The sequence below is a fragment of the Kogia breviceps genome, chromosome 15 (genome assembly GCF_026419965.1).
Source record: "Kogia breviceps isolate mKogBre1 chromosome 15, mKogBre1 haplotype 1, whole genome shotgun sequence".
NCBI classification, from domain to species: Eukaryota; Metazoa; Chordata; class Mammalia; order Artiodactyla; family Physeteridae; genus Kogia; species Kogia breviceps.
Genome location: NC_081324.1, coordinates 50796209 through 50814124, shown reverse-complemented (window position 1 = coordinate 50814124; position 17916 = coordinate 50796209). Strand labels below are relative to the sequence as shown.

The 17916-nt window shown below is 46.2% G+C and overlaps 1 protein-coding gene across 1 annotated transcript in view; it reads right to left on the bottom strand.

Annotated features, from left to right (window-relative positions):
- NPC1 (NPC intracellular cholesterol transporter 1) overlaps positions 1-17916 on the bottom strand; it is a 48095-nt gene that overhangs the window by 5881 nt on the left and 24298 nt on the right. The window contains exons 7-20 of the mRNA XM_059040855.2: positions 17534-17607; positions 16572-16942; positions 14913-15139; positions 12311-12411; positions 10014-10116; positions 7204-7393; positions 6560-6742; positions 5690-5804; positions 3716-3843; positions 3480-3620; positions 2157-2246; positions 1564-1754; positions 932-1047; positions 147-276 (exon numbers count right to left, since the gene is read on the bottom strand). Coding sequence (XP_058896838.1) covers positions 147-276; positions 932-1047; positions 1564-1754; positions 2157-2246; positions 3480-3620; positions 3716-3843; positions 5690-5804; positions 6560-6742; positions 7204-7393; positions 10014-10116; positions 12311-12411; positions 14913-15139; positions 16572-16942; positions 17534-17607 — 2160 coding nt within the window. The remainder of the gene's footprint in view (positions 1-146; positions 277-931; positions 1048-1563; positions 1755-2156; positions 2247-3479; positions 3621-3715; positions 3844-5689; positions 5805-6559; positions 6743-7203; positions 7394-10013; positions 10117-12310; positions 12412-14912; positions 15140-16571; positions 16943-17533; positions 17608-17916) is intronic.

Below are 17916 nucleotides of genomic sequence, written 5' to 3'. Positions count from 1 at the left end.
GCGTTTTGGTTTCTCTGCGGGACAGGGTGGGGAGTGGCGGAGAAGAGGACCTTCCCGCCCACCATTCCCTCCCCAGCCCTCCCCAGCTTCCCAGAGCAAATTAAAGGGGAAGCGGGCACACAGCCGAATGGTTCCGTGTCACTTACCCTTTGCCACACTTAGTGTTCGGGTTATCGGAGAGGAACATGGGCAGGAACCTCATGAAGTCTGCGCCCCGAGGCCTCTGCTTGCCCTCTGGAGTCAGAGGCCGGCAGTGGACGCAGGCAGGGTCAACCACTGTGCAAACAGGTTGGGGGAGCCACGGTGAGAAGGATGGGTCTCCAGATTAAAACATTTAAAAATAACGATAAAGAAGTGACGGGAATTCTTTTCCTGAATCCTTCTGTTTATCCAAAAGCATCAAACACATGGTTTTCACAGTCTAATAAACTTGAGGTCCCATCTTCATCTAACACAGGCTGTACAAATTTTCTTCCCCGAAGCAGGTTTCCTGCTTTAAGGACCACCTCAGTATGTTATTACCAGAGTCCAGGACGTCCATGTTTTTATCAAGAAAATCCTGGGACAGACTCGACACTTTTACAAAACCATATGGCAATAGTGATAAACAAAGAAAAGCACTCCCATGAGAAGCTACGGCCAGATACCAACCAAGAGAGACCATCAGCATTGTCGGGAAAAGATGACAAACCTGAAAACCAGGGTCCCCTGACCTGGGCCTTGTTCAGCCTACAGCCCCATGGGGGGCTAGAAAGGGGACAACAAGGTATCTCCAGAGTGAACAATGGGGGAAGGGGACGATGACAAGGGGAATGAGATGCAGCAATGGCAGACAAACAGGTGGACGTGGAGGTAAAATGCAAACGATTTTTAAATTATAATGTTAAAGTTCTTCAGAAAAGAGGGAAAGATCTGGAAAAGGATCAAGTACCCGACGCATTGCAGAACCGATCCGTGCTGTTGTAGACTCTACAGCAAGACGACTGCGGCTTGACCCAGTCAAAATAATCGTCAATCCAGGAGGAGGGAGCAAAGCCTATCCGGGTACTAGAGAAAGGAGAGAAAGGGTTACTGATGCCCCCCACAAGGAGGAAGTCTTCAGTTTCAGTCCCTTTTCTTGAAATCCCAAACTTCCTTTTCTAGACCTTTTAATGCCACCCAGTCAGAAGACAAACCACATCAGTGCTTAATGGGAAAAGCTTCAGAATATGAGGTGGTAAATCTGCCCTTTAAAAGGTTTTGCTCAGATGCAACCCACATTTTGCAAGACAGATTTTCCAGGAAAAGCTATCTTTTTTTTTTTTTTTTTGTGGTACGTGGGCCTCTCCCATTGCGGAGCACAGGCTCCAGTCGCGCAGGCTCAGCGGCCATGACTCATGGGCCCAGCCGCTGCGCGGCATGTGGGATCTTCCCAGACCGGGGCACGAACCCGTGTCCCCTGCATCGGCAGGCGGATTCTCAACCACTGCGCCACCAGGGAAGCCCCCAGGAAAAGCTATCTTTAGAGAGAGGTTTGAGGCCGAGATCCCGGGCCAGGAGCCCGTCCACGGCTGGGGTACTGACTAGTTGTCCAGCTGGGCGGCGGTGAAGATCTGCTGCACCAGCGAGTCATTGTTGCAGCCCAGGCCCCCGCACACCATGTTCTGCCCTTTCAGAGAAGCGTAGTCGTGCCCTCCCTCCACGACAAAGTACACAGGCGGGCCCGCGTGCAGGTAGCGATTGAGGGACTGGAAATAATCCGTCACATAGGAGTCCTGAGAGAGAGAGCGGACAACAGGACACAGTGTGAACGTCCTGTGCAAGCGAGAGGGGGGGCTCCCGGCCGAGATGCCTCGAGCCCAGGTTCCTGACTCCCTCCACAGCCAGCGCCCCCTCCCCACCCTGGGCCCAGGGGCTTTTCCAGTTGGCCCCACCGTCGGGAGGGCACCTCATGAGGTCAAGACTGGCTGCTCACGTTCCAAAGCCATGCCCAAGGCCTGTGAGCTCAGAAGGCCCGGGACTCATGGGCAGAGCTCTGGCGAGGTTTCTGCAATGTGGGAGAACCTGCCAGCACCCACGTTTAGAAGCGTACATCAGCTGAAACACCCGCGTGAGTATTTTGAAAAATGTATTCACCATGGGCTAAATGAGTTAGAATAAAAAAGAAAGCGTCTTACATCTGGCATTGACAGAGACTGATCCAAGCCGATTTCTACTTTGTTCAGGACTGCGATACTGAATGACAGAACACCCACAAACACCGCTACCTGGAATGAGAAGTGAGTTACAGAGTTAGAGTTATCATGATTAAGAACATAAATCATTTACTTATCTATTTATTTATTTTATTTATTTATGGCTGCATTGGGTCTTAGTTGCGGCATGCATGCAGGATTTATTTCTCCGACCAGGGATTGAACCCAGGCCCCCTGCACTGGGAGCGCTGAGTCCTACCCACTGGACCACCAGGGAACTCCCTAAATAAAATCTTAAACACACAAAACAGGACTTTTCTAAACAAAAAGCAAGTTTAAAGGACACGCTAAGAAAACAAGGAGTCTGGGACAGTAGCCGAGGTCACCGTCTCAAGAGTCAAGCCACCTGGGTCAAATCCTGGCTCTGCCACTTACAAGCTGAGTGACCCTGGGGAAGTCACTTAACCTCTCTGAGCTTCTACTTCCTCCTCAATAAAACAGGAAAAATAAGACTTGTAACATCAGATAATTTTGTGGATTAAATGAGAAAATTCTAGGGATAATCCAAAATTCAGCGTAGTACCCGGCTCTGGGCACAATACCAGATTTTAAGCGTTCAATAAATGTTAGGTGTTACTATTACTTTTACTGGAATGAATTTACATTCTTTTAGTGGAGATGTGATAGATTATAGCTGTTGGCTATATCCAGTGTGTAAACTGTACTACAAAACGCTCTTGCATGGTTGCTGGGGATGAGGGACAGTGCAGGGGAGGGAGGTGGGTGACACTGAAGGTGCAGGGCGAGGGTGATGGAACAGATCTATATCTCTGTGCTTACATGAATCTGCACGTGTGATAAACTGACACAGAACTGGACACATACATTGTGCCAATGTCGAACTCTTGGTTTTGATATTGAATTACAATTATGTAAGACCTTGGGAGGAAACTGGCAAAGGGCAGCTGGGTCCTTCTCTGCACTACCTCTGTGACTTTCTATGAATCTGTAATTATTTAAAAACAAAACAACCAACGTAAAACAGAAACTCTTGCTTATATTGCCTGCTAAAAATATTTTATATATTTGTACATATTTTGCTTTTGCATTCTTGTATATGTGTATGTGTGTGTGTATATATATATATGTATATATATATATATATATATATACATATATATATATATATATATATACACACACATACACACTTAACAGCGGTCAGAATCCTTCCCAAGCACTCTGATTTCTTAGAAGGCATGTGACAACTTTGTTTGAGGAGAAAACCCACAGACAGGCTCCTACCACAATGGGCCGCATCCAGTCCTTAAGCAGAAGTGGAGCATAGGCGTTTCTGAAGAAGTGAAATAAGCAGCTCTCCGAGGCCTGGATGCCTTCTCTGTCTGCCGTGCCCCCGACACAGCAGAGGACGTCCAGCCGGTTCTTCTGAGGGGATGAAGAGGAACAGAGGTCACCCTCCAGCCGCCTCATCGAGATTCTAGACTCAAATGAAACAGGCTGCACGCCTGATGACAACTTACCTCTTGCCGCTTAATGTCTAACCCCAAGACACTCACAAAACAGGTGATCTGAAGGAGGAAGTCAATGAGGACCGCCATCCCCGCGAAGAGAGAGAAGGTGTGCACAGCCGGCATCGCGGACAGGCCGCCTGCGGGGAGAAGAGAGCAGCCACGTCCTTCCCAGCTGAGGGCTCAGCAGGCCTCACAGGCGCGTGCACGTACCAACACGCGGCACCAGAGCAGGCCGATCCCACGAGAAGAATCCCCCCAATCCTCCCACCCAAAGGCACTCTGCGGGTGTCACACCAGAACCACCTGGGGAGGTTAAAATGTACGTTCCAGGGACCGGGCCCCATCCTACTTTATCAAGACAATGGGAATTCAAGCCCAATTCCACTGTTCAGAATTCTATGATCCCAACTCTATAATTTAACAAGCTCTCCCAGCAAATGCATGCACTTTCACATTTGAGATCCATGAACACAGGCCGTTTCTTATAGTACCTGCTGCGCTTCAGTCCACAAGAGGGATGGTATTTCACATCTGCTATTATATCATCCAGTCAGTCTCTCGGTTTAGTTACAAATGAGGATGCTCCAAGCGTCCTCCAGGCTAAGACTCAGAAGCTGAAAACTGGCTGCCCATGGGCCAGATATATATAAACCCATTTGAGAATTTAAAAACAGTTTTAAAAAAAAATAAATAGCCAATATTTAACAATGAGATTCACAGTGTCGCTTGAGGGAAAAAAAATCTAGATTCACAGCGTCGCTTGAGAAAAAAATCGGACCTGGCAGCACTGGGCCAGCAACACATAGCTGCCTCTTGCGGGTGGGACCCCAGACTGTGGGTGCCATGGTCCCCGCTGCTCCTCCTGTCCCCCCAAAGCCACTCCAACCTTGAGGCCCAGGCTCAGCTGCTACCACCAACACACTTGCTCTGGTTTATTTTTAGTAACAGAAAAAGAGGAAGTAACTGTTTTGCATCTGTATCCATAAAAAGAAACCACAAGGGCCACAGGTTTGTTCCACAGTGCACTGCTTCGTGGAAATGGGGGATGATATATGCTAATGGGCAAAGACACCTACGATGTCCCTCCCATGGCCCCTTGTAAGATGACCTGGTGGCCCCTGCAGGCATTTCCACTGGGACCCATGGATCCTGTGTCTTCCCTGGACTCACTGGGCGATTCTAATCAGCATCCTCTGCAGAGGATGTGATCAGTTTTCTCTCACTACATGCCAGACATGGGGGTGGGGAGTGCCCTGCTAGTAAGACTACCGATTTCTCCACATGAAAGAATACAGACGTGCTGGGTTTTGTGCCAGCTTATTCTGGCTCCTTGTATTGAGGGAAGATTGAAGAACTTCTGCTCATTGACGAGGCTGCTTCCCGGTGAACTGTATGTGCAGAGGCGGGGAGACTGCCTTTCCGAGCGGTGGCAAACACCTTGCGAGCTAATGCCTGTGATTTTGGGAGTTGCTGCCAAGAGTGCTGTGTCAGAAAGGACTCCGTGGCTGTCCTTCAAGAGTGCTCTTTTCAAACCCCAGCACTGGCCGTGGGTGCCCTAAATGGGGAGGGGCAGGAGTCCTAGGTATCTGAACCCCAACATCAACACCATCCTGAAACAATGTGAGAAGGAAGACACTTGCTGGAAATTCCCTGGTGGTCCAGTGGTTAGGACGCCGTGTTTCCACTGCGGGGGGGCACAGGTTGGGGCGCGGGTCCGATCCCTAGTGGGGGAACTAGGATCCTGCATGCCGTGTGGTGTGGCCAAAATTTTAAGAAATTAAAAATTAAAAATATATAAATAATGTAGTTAAAAAAAGAAGACACTTGCTAATGGCACCCGAGATACTGCCACAAATTTTTCTCGTGGTCCACTCTGATACTTTCCAAGCACAGAATAAAACTTAAAACAGAACGCAAAGGGTCATATACTGATACATCCAGGCTCAGCACACCTCAGGGTTGGCAGATTCAAAGAGTAATTACCTAAGAAAAATGCTACTGTCTCTGAAAAGGATGACAGGAAAATACTTGGAGCCACTTCTCCCAGGACCCGGCCCACCTGCTGGTCCAGCGTCTCCCCTTGGAGACGTTCATCTCTCTTAAAAATAAAAAAAAAGTTAAACATGAGACATTAAAGTTTCTCAATTACAATGCCAGCTCTTTGCTTCTTTGGTAAAAAAAATAATGATTAGTAGCATCTACTTGTTGTTTGTAAACTTTATACAATAAAGCGGTGAGGAACCCGAACTTCTCATGTTGATTCAGTCGGGATATTTCTGAAGCCCGGAGCCAGGTAACAGGTGAGAATCTAAAGGAAGGATTGAATCAGGTTATCAGGAAAATACAAGCAATGCAGGCTGCAGGTGGCTGGACCTTTAAATAACACTCCTACATGCCACTGGGTCTCTACCCAGGTAAGCGCTACAGGACAAGGGACCCTGGGAGAACCAACGGATTGACGTCATTTTTTACATCAGTGGGTCCTGTGTTGACCTTTTGCCTTTTAGTGGCACCTCTGACAAATCCCTCATTCTTCTACACTATATTGAGAATCATTTTAATAGCTGTTGTGCCCAAAATATTTTCCACAAGCGTGTTAGCCCTTTTTGCACACACAGTGCACATATTTTAAAACCAAATTCTCACTTTATATCTATGCCACCAACCAAAGAGAATGTTGGTCTCAATCTTCTTGGTCTCAAAATGTCCAGAACAAGTTACAGGCACCAATGAGCAACACAGAGGAATGGAAACGAAGTCTCCACGTGTCACACTCAAATACCCTGCATGGAGCTGAACGGCCGAATGTGGAGCCTGGTACTCGGTCAGACTCTGTGAGACTCTGAAACACACCTGGTAGGTCTGGACCAGAATGAAGATGTTGTCCACTCCCACAGCCAGCACCAGGAACGGGATGACTTCTATCACAATGAGGGTGAAGGGGATCCCAATGTAGCTGAAGATGCCCAGGGAGCACGCCACTGAGCTCAGCACGATCAGGATGCCCGCGACGCCCAGGGAGATTTTCGAATCCACCTGGAGATGCCACAAAGACACAAATCCTCATGTAGGGTGTTTTTTGTCCTGTTCCTAAAAGGTCCTCATTTTCACCTCTTTACCTGGATATTGTCCATCTAGATTTAAAAGTACAGTTCCCGGTTTGAGAGAAGATATGAAAAGTTGTCTAGGTCTTCCCTAGCAACATATTTTATCAGCCTACATTCTTAGGTGATGGCAAGTTAGAAAAAAAAACTGGATTATGTGAAATAAACTTTAAGTTGAAGATAAGAAATTGGAACTGAAGAAAACAGAGGCAGGAAGCAGAAAATGTGACGAACAAGTAAAACAGGACAATTTAAGGCAGTTTTGAACATAATGAATTAGGATTAAGCAGAGGCAAAAACATGCCATTACGCTGTGTACTGCCATTTCCCTCTAACACACACACACACACACACACACACACACGCACACACACGCACACACACCCCACTTACCAGAAACCTGCCACAGCTTTCGATATGCCCCAAGGCTATGGAAATATATAAAAACATGATGCCATAGCTGATTAGAACAGTGAAGATATCACTGTTACTTTCACGATTTAGTTCATCTTCAATACTTCGTTCAGCCTTAAAAGAAATGGTCAGATTTGGATTCTCGTAGTTTTTCACAAAATTAATAAACCTAAAAGGGTAAGCAAAATTTTGTATTTTTAGTTAAAACTTAGTGACAACTAAGTAAGGAACTTCTTCGTAACTTCTACGACACAAAAGCCACACTTAACCCTTATACCTCATTAGGACCTTCTACACTGGCAAGTAGAAGGTAGGACACTTCCAGATTACGAAGTTCCAGACATGCTGAGTTTTCCAGTATTTAAAACAGGTTTAGAACAAATTTTAAAACTGCTTCATGGTCTCACTTCTTTTTTACTAAAAAAGATTTCTAAATGAAGTATATTATACTACAGACATATGCTCATGGAACAAAAATTTTGAAAGTTGATCTACAGATTCAATGCAATCCCTATCAGAATCCCAGCTGACTTCTTTGTAGAAAGACAAGCTGTTCTAAAATTCACATGGAATTGCAAGGGGCCCAGAATAGCCCAAATCTTTTTCAAGAAGAACAAAGTAGGAAGATTCACACTTCCCAATTTCAAACTTACTACAAACCAACAGTAATCAAGACAGTGTGGTTACCAGCACAAGGCAAGGACAAGCATACAGATCAAAGGATCAGAACTAACAGTCCAGAAATATGCCATGTATCTGCCTTCACCTATTTTCAATAAAGGTGGCAAGACTATTAATGGGGGAAAGAATATCTTTTCAACAAATGGTCTGGGGCAACTGGGTAGCCATATACAAATAAATGCAATTGGACCCTTACCTCACACCATGTATAAAGATTAACTCAATGGATAAAAGACCTTTTAAGTGTACGAGCTAAAACTATAAAACTCTCAGAAGAACACCTAGGTGTAAATTTCCAGGTCCTTGGATTAGGCAATGGTTTCTTGGCTACGACACCAAAAGTATGAATAACAAAAGAGAAGATAGATAAATTGGACTTTACCGAAATTAAAAACTTCTGTGTTTCAGGGGATACCATCAAGAAAGGCAAAAACACAGACTGGAGAATGGGAGAAAATATCTGGAAATCATACATCTGATAAGGGATTTGTAGAATATATAGCAATTCTTATAATTTGATAATAAAAATACAAATAACTCAGTCAGAAAAATGGGCAAAGGATACGAATAAACATTTTTCCAAAGAAGTCATACAAATCGGTGCATGAAAAGATGCTCAAATTCATTAGTCATCAGGGAAATGCAAATCAAAATTGCAATGAGGGAATTCCCTGGTGGTCCAGTGCTTAGGACTTGGTGCTTTCACTGCCGTGGCCCGGTTCAAGCCCTGGTTGGGGTACTAAGATCCCGCAAGCTGTGCAGTGTGGCCAAAAAAACAAAACAAAAAAACTGCAATGAGATACCACTTCACACCCACTAGGATAGCTAGAATCAAAAAGTCAAATAATAACAAGTGTTGGCGAGGTGTGGAGAATCTGAAAGCTCCATACACTGCTGGTGGGAATGTAAATTGGTGCAGTCACTTTTTTTTTTGGCTGCGCCTCACAGCATGTGGGATCTTAGTTCTCCAACCTGTGGAAGCAGAGCCTTAACCACTGGACCACCAGGGAAGTCCCATCGGTGCAGTCGCTTTGGAAAAAAGTCTGCCAGTTCCTCAGAGTTACCGTATGACCCAGCAATTCTACTCCTAGATATATACCGACCAAGAGAAATGAAAACATGTTCACACAAAAACTGGTATACAAATGTTTGTAGTATAAAAAGTAGAAACAGCTCAAATGTTCATCAACTGATGAATGGATAAACAAAATGTGGTATTATCCATAGGATGGGATATTCTTCAGCCATAAAAAAGGAACGAAGTACTGACACATGCTACAACTTGGATGAACCTTGAAAACATTATTCTAACTGAAAGAAGCCAGACCCAAAAGTCCACGTACATGATTCCACTCATATAAAAGTCTGGAACAGGAAAATCTAGAGACAGAGAGTAGACTGGTGGCTGTGTAGGGCTGGGTGGTAGGAGGGTGACCACTACAGGAGATGGAATTTCTTTCTGTGGTAAAGAAAATGTTCTAAAATTGACCATGGTGATGTTTGCACACATCTGTGAATATACTAAAAGCTACTGAATTGTACACTTTAAATGGGTGAACTGTATGGTATATGAATTATATCCCAACAAAGCTGTTCAGAGTCCCTGTCCTCCTCGGTCCCCTCTTCCCATTCTCTAGAGGTTAAACCACAGCTAACCGGTTCCCAGGTCATCTGTTTGATATCTTTTCTAGGCATGGATGGCATGCATAGCATATATTTGTCCAAACACACTGACTGCAGTTTTTATTTACTATCTTGAACCATTTATTTATCTCACCATCTTTAGTGACGAAATAATATTCTACTGTACTTCTCCCTACTAATATACACTCAGCTCGCTCCCAGGCTTTGCTGTTAGAAAATAATGCAAGGAACATTTCTGCATAGATACTTTTGCATTCTTGTTGCAGGGATATGTATTAAAAGAATGTTTATAGGTAAATTTATATAGATTTTTTTTTTCATAGCACCACCAGTACCAAGTGAAAAAAATGGCATAACTTAGATCTACTGTTGGTTAATTTAATTGAACTAAGTGTAAATACTTTCTGCTACGGTCCACCTTCCCACAGAAAGAACAGCTTGTATAAACCCTGTGAGCAACTCACTCTCTTTCCCAGGCCTGGGCCCTCTGGAGCTTCTCTGTATCATTATAGTAATTATTGACAGGAAAGGTAATCACAAGGGCTGTGGCATTATTGTAGTTTTGATCTAGAAAGGAAAAAAGGTGACATCAAAAAGCAGATTACAAGAGTGCAGAAAACAAGATCAATACGAGGGGAAAATCACAAGCCAGTTAGATGTCTGGTTTCTCATGGGGCTGAAGCCTATACACACCTGAGCTTGAGGAATACAACAGGAGATCTGGTGCCTGTGTAGTTCAGCTAGTGAAGAAAAAGGACCCTCGTGTGGAAGTAGGCACAGTTGTCATTTGTATCATCATTACTACATGGCACGTGCATAGTGACAATTTCAAACAGAGCAGAAAGGTGTTCAGGGAAAAGCCTCTCTCCTCCCTCAGTCCCTATCTGTGTCTCAGCTCTCCTCCCCGTACCATGGCGATGTGACTCCTTCCAGCCACGGTCCACGTGCATAAGCACAGTCTCCCCTTCCCTCCTGTTTACACAAGCAGTGACACACTCTTCTGCAAATGCTGCTTTTAAAGTCATATCCTGAGAATGCTCTGTTTTAGTACACAGAGAGCGTCCTTATTCTTTTTTCTGCTCTATGATACTTCCTAGTATAATTTAACCAATCTCCAGTTGATGGCTATCTTTGCAAATTTTTTTGGTATTATATACAGAATTACTACAAAGGATAACCTGATATTTCCAATATGTAAAATGGAATTTGTAGAATCTATTCTTATAAGTACAATCACAGAATCAAAAAATATGTGCATTTCTAATTTTGATAGATTCCCCCCAACTGCCCTCCAGAGAGGCCATCCTGTTTTTCATTTCTTTCTTCAACAAAATATTTACTGAGACCTACTTTGTGCCAGACATTATCTTAGAGACTATGGATACATCAGTGAGCAAAGGAGATAAAAATCTCGGTCTTCCTGGAGCTTATATTCTAGTAACCATTTATACTTCCACCAACAAAGTGGTTTCCCCACATTCATCCACAAAAGATTTTATCAAACACTTAGATCTTTGCTAATCTCTTATGTAAAAGATTCAAGTGAGAGGCATTTCACTAATTTGGAGTGAGGTTCAGCATTTTCCCCATATAACTGAAAGCCACTTGTATTTCTTCTTTTGTTAACACTCATATGGCTCTGCCCACTTTTCTTTTGGGTGGCTGACCTTTTCCCTTTTCCCCAAGAGCTCTCCACATATTAAGGAAATGCTGTCCGTTATGTATACTAACTTTTTTTTCCTTCCAGTTTGCTGTTTGTCTGTTTTTTTAAACTTTATGTTTGTTCTCTATACAGGAATTTTAAATTCTCATGCAGTCAAATTCATCAGTGTTTCCTTCTGTGGCTTCTGCATTGTGTGTCCTGCTTAGAAATGCCTTCTCCATTTAAAAATTATTTTAAAAAATTCATCCTGCATTCTCTTCTAGTACTTTAGTAGTTTCACTTCTTATACTGCAATCTTTGATCCATCGGAATTTACTCTGGTGGAAGGAATAAGGTAGAGAACAAATTTAACTTTGATGGCTGTGGCTACCCAGCTGGTGACACCATCTTTTCCCCACTGATTAGAAACCACATTGTGTTACATAAGGCAGAGTAAAATTTAAATACAGCTCACAACTTCCCACTGGATGAGGAGAAGAACATCTGGCTTCTTCATTAGGCTGGAGAAAAACCTGTTAGGCTGCCTGTAATTAGGCTTCAGATGCCAAAGCTGTCACATGATTCATTACCCCATCATACCTAATATAATCTGCTCCAAGGTGCTGCAGGAACCAGCAAAGAGCAAACCAACTGCCTCTCCCACTATAAAAGTGTTTCAATTCTTAGCCAACTGGTTTAGAAGGAAAAAAATCTATCCACTTTGTTTCTTTTCCCCCATCTCACATATTATCTCTCCATTACAGATGTTCTTAACCAGAAGGCCACAGACTCCGTAGGGGCTCTCTCAAGGAGTTTCAAGGGTTCCATGAACTCCCTGAAACTGAGCAACGTATCACGTGGGATGTACACAATGGCATTACTCTGGGAAAATGTCCTTAGCTGTCGACAGTTTTCCCAAGAGTAACCTAAAAATGGCTAACACCACTTCCTTCAAATGCACAATAAAACCCAAAGCCAAAGGAGATATTATATTTGGGACCCAATATACTGGGTAAATAATAAGAGTGGTCGATCGATGAAATCTTCATAATTACCACTTGACTTAATGACAGAACCAAGACAACTTTATCTAGCAGGAAAAGTAAAAGCTTCTCTCACCATCATAGCCTCCTAAGACAAGCCACGGGAACACTGGTCCACCAAAGGTCCCCAGGCAAGGATCGTGGAGCAAACTGGTGTCATTTAGGGCGGCGGGAGCCCTGCCAAGAATTCAGAAAACACCACCCAATTAGAACAACCTTAAGACGTCACAGAGACCTAAACGTTTACGCAGCAGTCATGAGGCGAATTAAGAATGTGGGCCTGAGGTTGGTTCCTTGGATGAACAACAGTTCAGTAGTTGCTTCTGGGAGCTCAGTATCACTGAGAGACAGGCACATGCAGTGCAATGTGGCTGATGTCACCTGGTGCACAGAGGATGGGGCCACTAGTACGTGGGGAAAACCTCCACCATAAAGAGAAGAGGTGTACAGACCAGGTCTCTAAGGCCGAGGGGGGATTCACCCGGGAGGGAGGAAGTGAGGGCTTCCACACACCACACTGGCAGGAAGGGAAGAAAGAGCGTGAGGACAGGTACAGGAAAGGATAGAGTGGACGGCGGCCTGAGGGACCACAGGGAGTCCTGGGTCTAGAGCATGGGGTACCCATGAAGGGGGGCCTCCCAGGCACGGGGTGGGGCTATAGGAAGGAAGAGGGAAGCAGTGGAACAAAGGGGTAGGCGCCATGCTAAGCCATTTGGATTTTTATCCTGTAGGCACTGGGGAACAATCAGATTTGGGGAAAAGGGAGGTCATGAGCTGTTTGACAAAGATAAATACTCAGGTGGCAAAGCGGAAGGAGGTCTGGAAGTAGGAAAGAAAGAAGCAGGGAGACCAGGCCAGGGACGCCAGCAGTGCTGGAGAGACAGACAGACAACTGGTGACAGGGAACCAGCATTTTAGCACAGAAGTCAGGCGGACGCTGGGCACACGTGAAGGTCCTCGTATATAATGTGAACCACCGCCCTTCAGCGCCGAGGGACAAGGGACGGGCTCAGGTCCTGGAGGTCAGGTCACTGCTGGGGGTGAACGGCAGGGCTGCACAGAAGCTGAGTCCTGTCGACCCACGCGTGTGGGGCTCTGCTGCCACGTTGCGGGCTTGAGGGCTCATGCTGAGGTTAAAACCCACAAGAGTTACGTGAGGAAGAGTCCAGGCATCCCGTAAGCGGTGGGCATTGATGCCATCATGTGATGCGGGGGAAGCAGGAGGTCTGTGCTTGGTTCTGGGCCAGCCGGGCTCCTGCAGGGCCTGCGTGCCCCCAGGGGGAATAGTCCAGGGAAAGGTGGAGGGTGACGAGGGAGCTGAGAGCTGGGGACGCACAAGCAGAACCACAGACCACACACTCCCCTGCCGCGCAGGAGAGGAGGTGTTTCCACACCTGTGTGAACCACGCTCCCCTCGGGCACAACACCCACCTCATGCATCTCCCCTGCAGCCAAAATGCTGTTGATTTTTATTTTGTAAAGCAAAGAGAGTGAAAATAACTTTTTTCTTTAAATATTATAGTTAAATAATACTGAACCTTTTTTTCCAATTGCCCGTGGCTGCCCTGTACCACCTGTCCTTTGGAGAACACTGCTTTGGGTACGCTTATTGTTTCACAGGCTTGTGTTTATAGATGTGACATTCTGAAGAGAGTAAACACAGCCCAATCACCTAGAGTCAGTCATATTCCAGGAACAAAAACAGACGGAACTTAAGGTCACCAAATCAGGCCAGAAGCCAGAGAAGTTGGCTGTCAAGATGTGGTTAATAGAGCAGCACATTCAAAGGTGACAAGGAATCATTTCTCTGCTTCCATAATGAAGAAACAGCCACAGTGGTGGTCTGATTGGCTGAACAACTGTCTCTGGGCCAGATCAGGCCAAGGTACATGGCATCCAGGGACAGCAGACGCAAGCCGCAAGCCGCTCCTCCTGCCGCGGGACAGGCCTGAAGATCACCTCACAGGTCACCAAGCATGGCTTCTCTGTGTCTAATTGAAACCATACACGCACCCTGCCCAGCCAGTCGAGCCTCCGAGGGGAAGCAGCTTCAGTGCCCTCCGATCAAACTGCACTCTAATCCAGCCCCCACTCCTTGAGGGGATGCTGCACGTTTTAAAAACTCAGCATCATGAAATAAATTTATATTTTAAAGACAAGAAAAAGCACTACAGGCTTCTATTTTTGCACTATTTAACCAGCTCAGGAATGCCTGGGGCGGTGTGGTAGATGTAACTGTGTTATCAATCCAGGCGGGAGTCAGGGGCTGAGTGGTACCTGCCGTTCCTCAATGACACACCATGAACGCCCCACCCCAGGGCCTTTGTACCTGCTGCCCATCTACACGGAACACTCCCCCCACCCCAACTCTCCCAGGCCTCTGTCTTCCCTTCTGCTGAGCAGGTGTCCGCTGCACCGAGAGCGGCATGCCCCCTGCACTCCCTGCACTCGCCCAGCTTCCTTTCCCCACGGCATCGCCTCAACCTGGCACCGTCTCAACCCGGCGTCAGGGCCAGCGGCTACTGTTCACCCTCTGCCTCCCTTCATTAGAACGAAGGCTTCGCCGGGCGGATCCCGCTGTTTATCCCTGCTGGGGCTCCAGTACCTACAATGGCGTGTGGCCACAGCAGGGGCTCCAACGTTGGAGGAATGAAGGAAGGACTGTCCTCGCCACGTACCGAACACAGTACAGGAAGTGTGTGTGGTAATCTGCGTACACAAAGAAGGCGTCTCCTACTTCGTGGTCCAGCACGGAATGGCTGTTCTGGAAGTAATTTAACACGCTCATGATGGTGCAGTGCTTGTTATATGGTGAGAGGGGGGCCAAGCAGATGTCCTGGAGTGTCACAGTCTTGTTGTTGTAAGATGCAGTAATGTTCTCGATGGCTGTTTGTAAGTCAAGAACCTGAAGGATGATTTTTAAAATAAACAAACCCAGAAATGTATCAGTTTTCCCTCAGAGGTTGACTAACCGTTATCACCCGGAGGGGTCAGGAGGTAAAGAGTATTTGGTGGAAATCCTTCCTGAGACAGGGAAGGCTAAGACACATGATGGTGAAAAAAAAATAATAATTTTTTTTTTTTAAAACATATTTTTGGTGACTTCCCTGGTGGTCCAGTGGGTAAGACTTCACCTTCCAATGCAGGGAGGGAGGGTTCACTCTCTGGTTGGGGAGCTAAGATCCCACATGCCTCGCAGCCAAAAAACCAAAACATAAAACAAGCAATACTGTAACAAATTCAATAAAGACTTTAAAAATGGTCCACGTCAAAAAAAAAAATCTTAAAAAAAAACAAACATATTTTTGCTGAGGAACAGCAAACTGGGATGGAGACCCCACCTACAGGCACCCAGAGCGAGGAGGGGGCACCACGACAGGTCAGATCCCAGCGCAGGACACACGAACATCTGCCCTCCCACCCTTCTCCACAGGGACCCCCGAGGCCACAGAGGGGAGCCTGGGGTCATCTGCCTGATCTTCCTGACACTCCCTCCCCTCACCAACAAATACCACCTTCCTCCATACTATGGTTATTTATGTATATTCTCGTACCTTCTAATAGAGAACATATTCCAGGAGGTAAATGACAACATTTGCACCTTTTGTAACAAGCTAGGAAAAAGCAACAGACAGTCACTGGGTGGAAAAATGATGCTACTAAAGTCTTGAGAATATTTTGATGTTTTTTCAAGCTATCAAGACTTTCTGTAGGGCAAGAGCAATGTTTAAAGGAAAAACCATGCAACTGTGCAACTGTTCATTAAAAAATAAGTGGATGCAGTTTATTTACAGATAAGTGTGATAAGGGAGAACGGGCAGGTTTAAAACCCTTTGTAAGAGCACGGGATGGATCTCGTTCCAAATGTACCTCCCACCAAATGCAGGCAGGGAGCCCACATTCAGACAACACTAAGTTCATTCCTACAGGTGGATCAGCAGTGATCCAACAGCTCCTTCCTAGGTCCCCAGGGCAGCATAAGAGGCTTTATCCCTCTGGGTCCTGGTGTATTACTTTTTAATTTTATCACGGGAAAAAAATCCATAAGTTCCTAGGTGAATTCTAAATACTTTCTGTTTCAAAAGAGAAATGCTCATCTCAATTTCAAGCAAGATCATCTGTATGAAATAAATACCAAAGCGGTCTACAGTAAATTTTTCATTAAATTCAACAGCCATCATCTTTTTGAAAAGTAAGTGAAAAGCACCTTTACTTTTATCATTAAGGTTCACAAGATAAACCAAAACACTCAGCCCCAAACCCACATCAAGTAAACTGGTCAAAAGCTGACAAAGTGCCATGTCCCCCGGAATTGATTTCTGCAAAGAGCAGATTACCTGGTGCAAGATGTCTATGGCAAGTGGAGGCCCAAAGGGCATGTCGGCTCCAGAGGGGTAGGGATGGTACATGTGTGGCTGGGTGAGGGGGGCTTGGATGATGAGCTGCTCGGTGCGGAAGAAAGGTCCAAAGTGTGTGTCGAAGTACTCCTTCTCCCGGCGCGCCTGGCTGCTGGGCGCAGACCAGAGGTCCACCGGGTCTGTCGTGACCTGCACAAACACCAGGCCCGAAGAACAGGTGGCAATGAAGGCCACGGAGAAGAACACGATGCAGCCGGGGTGTCGGACGCAGAACGAGCCCCACTGTGTGAAGAGCCGCTGTAGACGGGCTTCGAAGGCGGCACCCAGAGAGTCACAGCAGGACGGCCCCCCTGGAAGAGCGGGAGAGGAAGAGAGGGTGGAGGTTAAGAGCCAAGCCATTCCTGAAAGTCGGAACAGGGAGAGCATCAGCTACCACGGCCCATAGCGGGACTCGCGCCCACACAGGGCACACTGGGACGGGCACAGGACGATCCCCTGCCCGCCCCCCCCCCCCCCCCACCCAGCTACCTGTCTGCTCTGGAAGCGGCCCTGCTCATCTGACCACACCTATCCCCACCCCTAGAGGAACGGTGCTCACATGCAAGCCTCGGAAAAGCAAAGTGCTCTCAGCACTCTGTCCAGAGCAGTTCCCTCCAACCTTTCCTGCTACCCCGGCTCTCAGCCCGCCACGCTGGCGCCTCCACAGCTCTCATCCCAGGCCGGGATCATTCTACTACTATTATTAACTGCGTGGTTCTGATCTGTCACCCTGACCAGGTTGTTAGTGCCACAAAGGCAAGGACCCTGTCTCCATCACAGCCGTGTCCTCGGCACGAGCTCACGGCCTCTCCTGGAACAGGCATATAAACGTTTGTTAAGGAGATGAACGCTCTCGTGCCATCATGGTCTCAACCCTTTTAGTAAAGTACAAACGTGCCTACCTTTGTCACTGGCATTTATAGAGAAAGCAATATTGCCATCAATGGGGGTGTACTCGGAGACAAAATACCGTTTTCTGGAAAATAAAAGCATGCAAGTTGTGTTCGTGGACCTCAGCACGAGGCTGTGAGGCTGTTCTTCTGACATTCCCACACGACTTTTCCCGTTGAAAGCTCCCTTCCTCATCCTGTTTGCTTCCTCCCTAATTGGTGCCTGCCCTCCCTTAAGTTCTCTTGCTCTGGGTCTCTCTGCTCATCAGTCTCAGGGGAAAATTTATGAGGGTATTAAAAAAAAATTAATAAAGGATAATTTCACCTTGTAGCCCTCATTTACTTTTAAAAGTTTTAGGTTCTTTAAAGACACAGTAAGCACTATATTGCAGGAG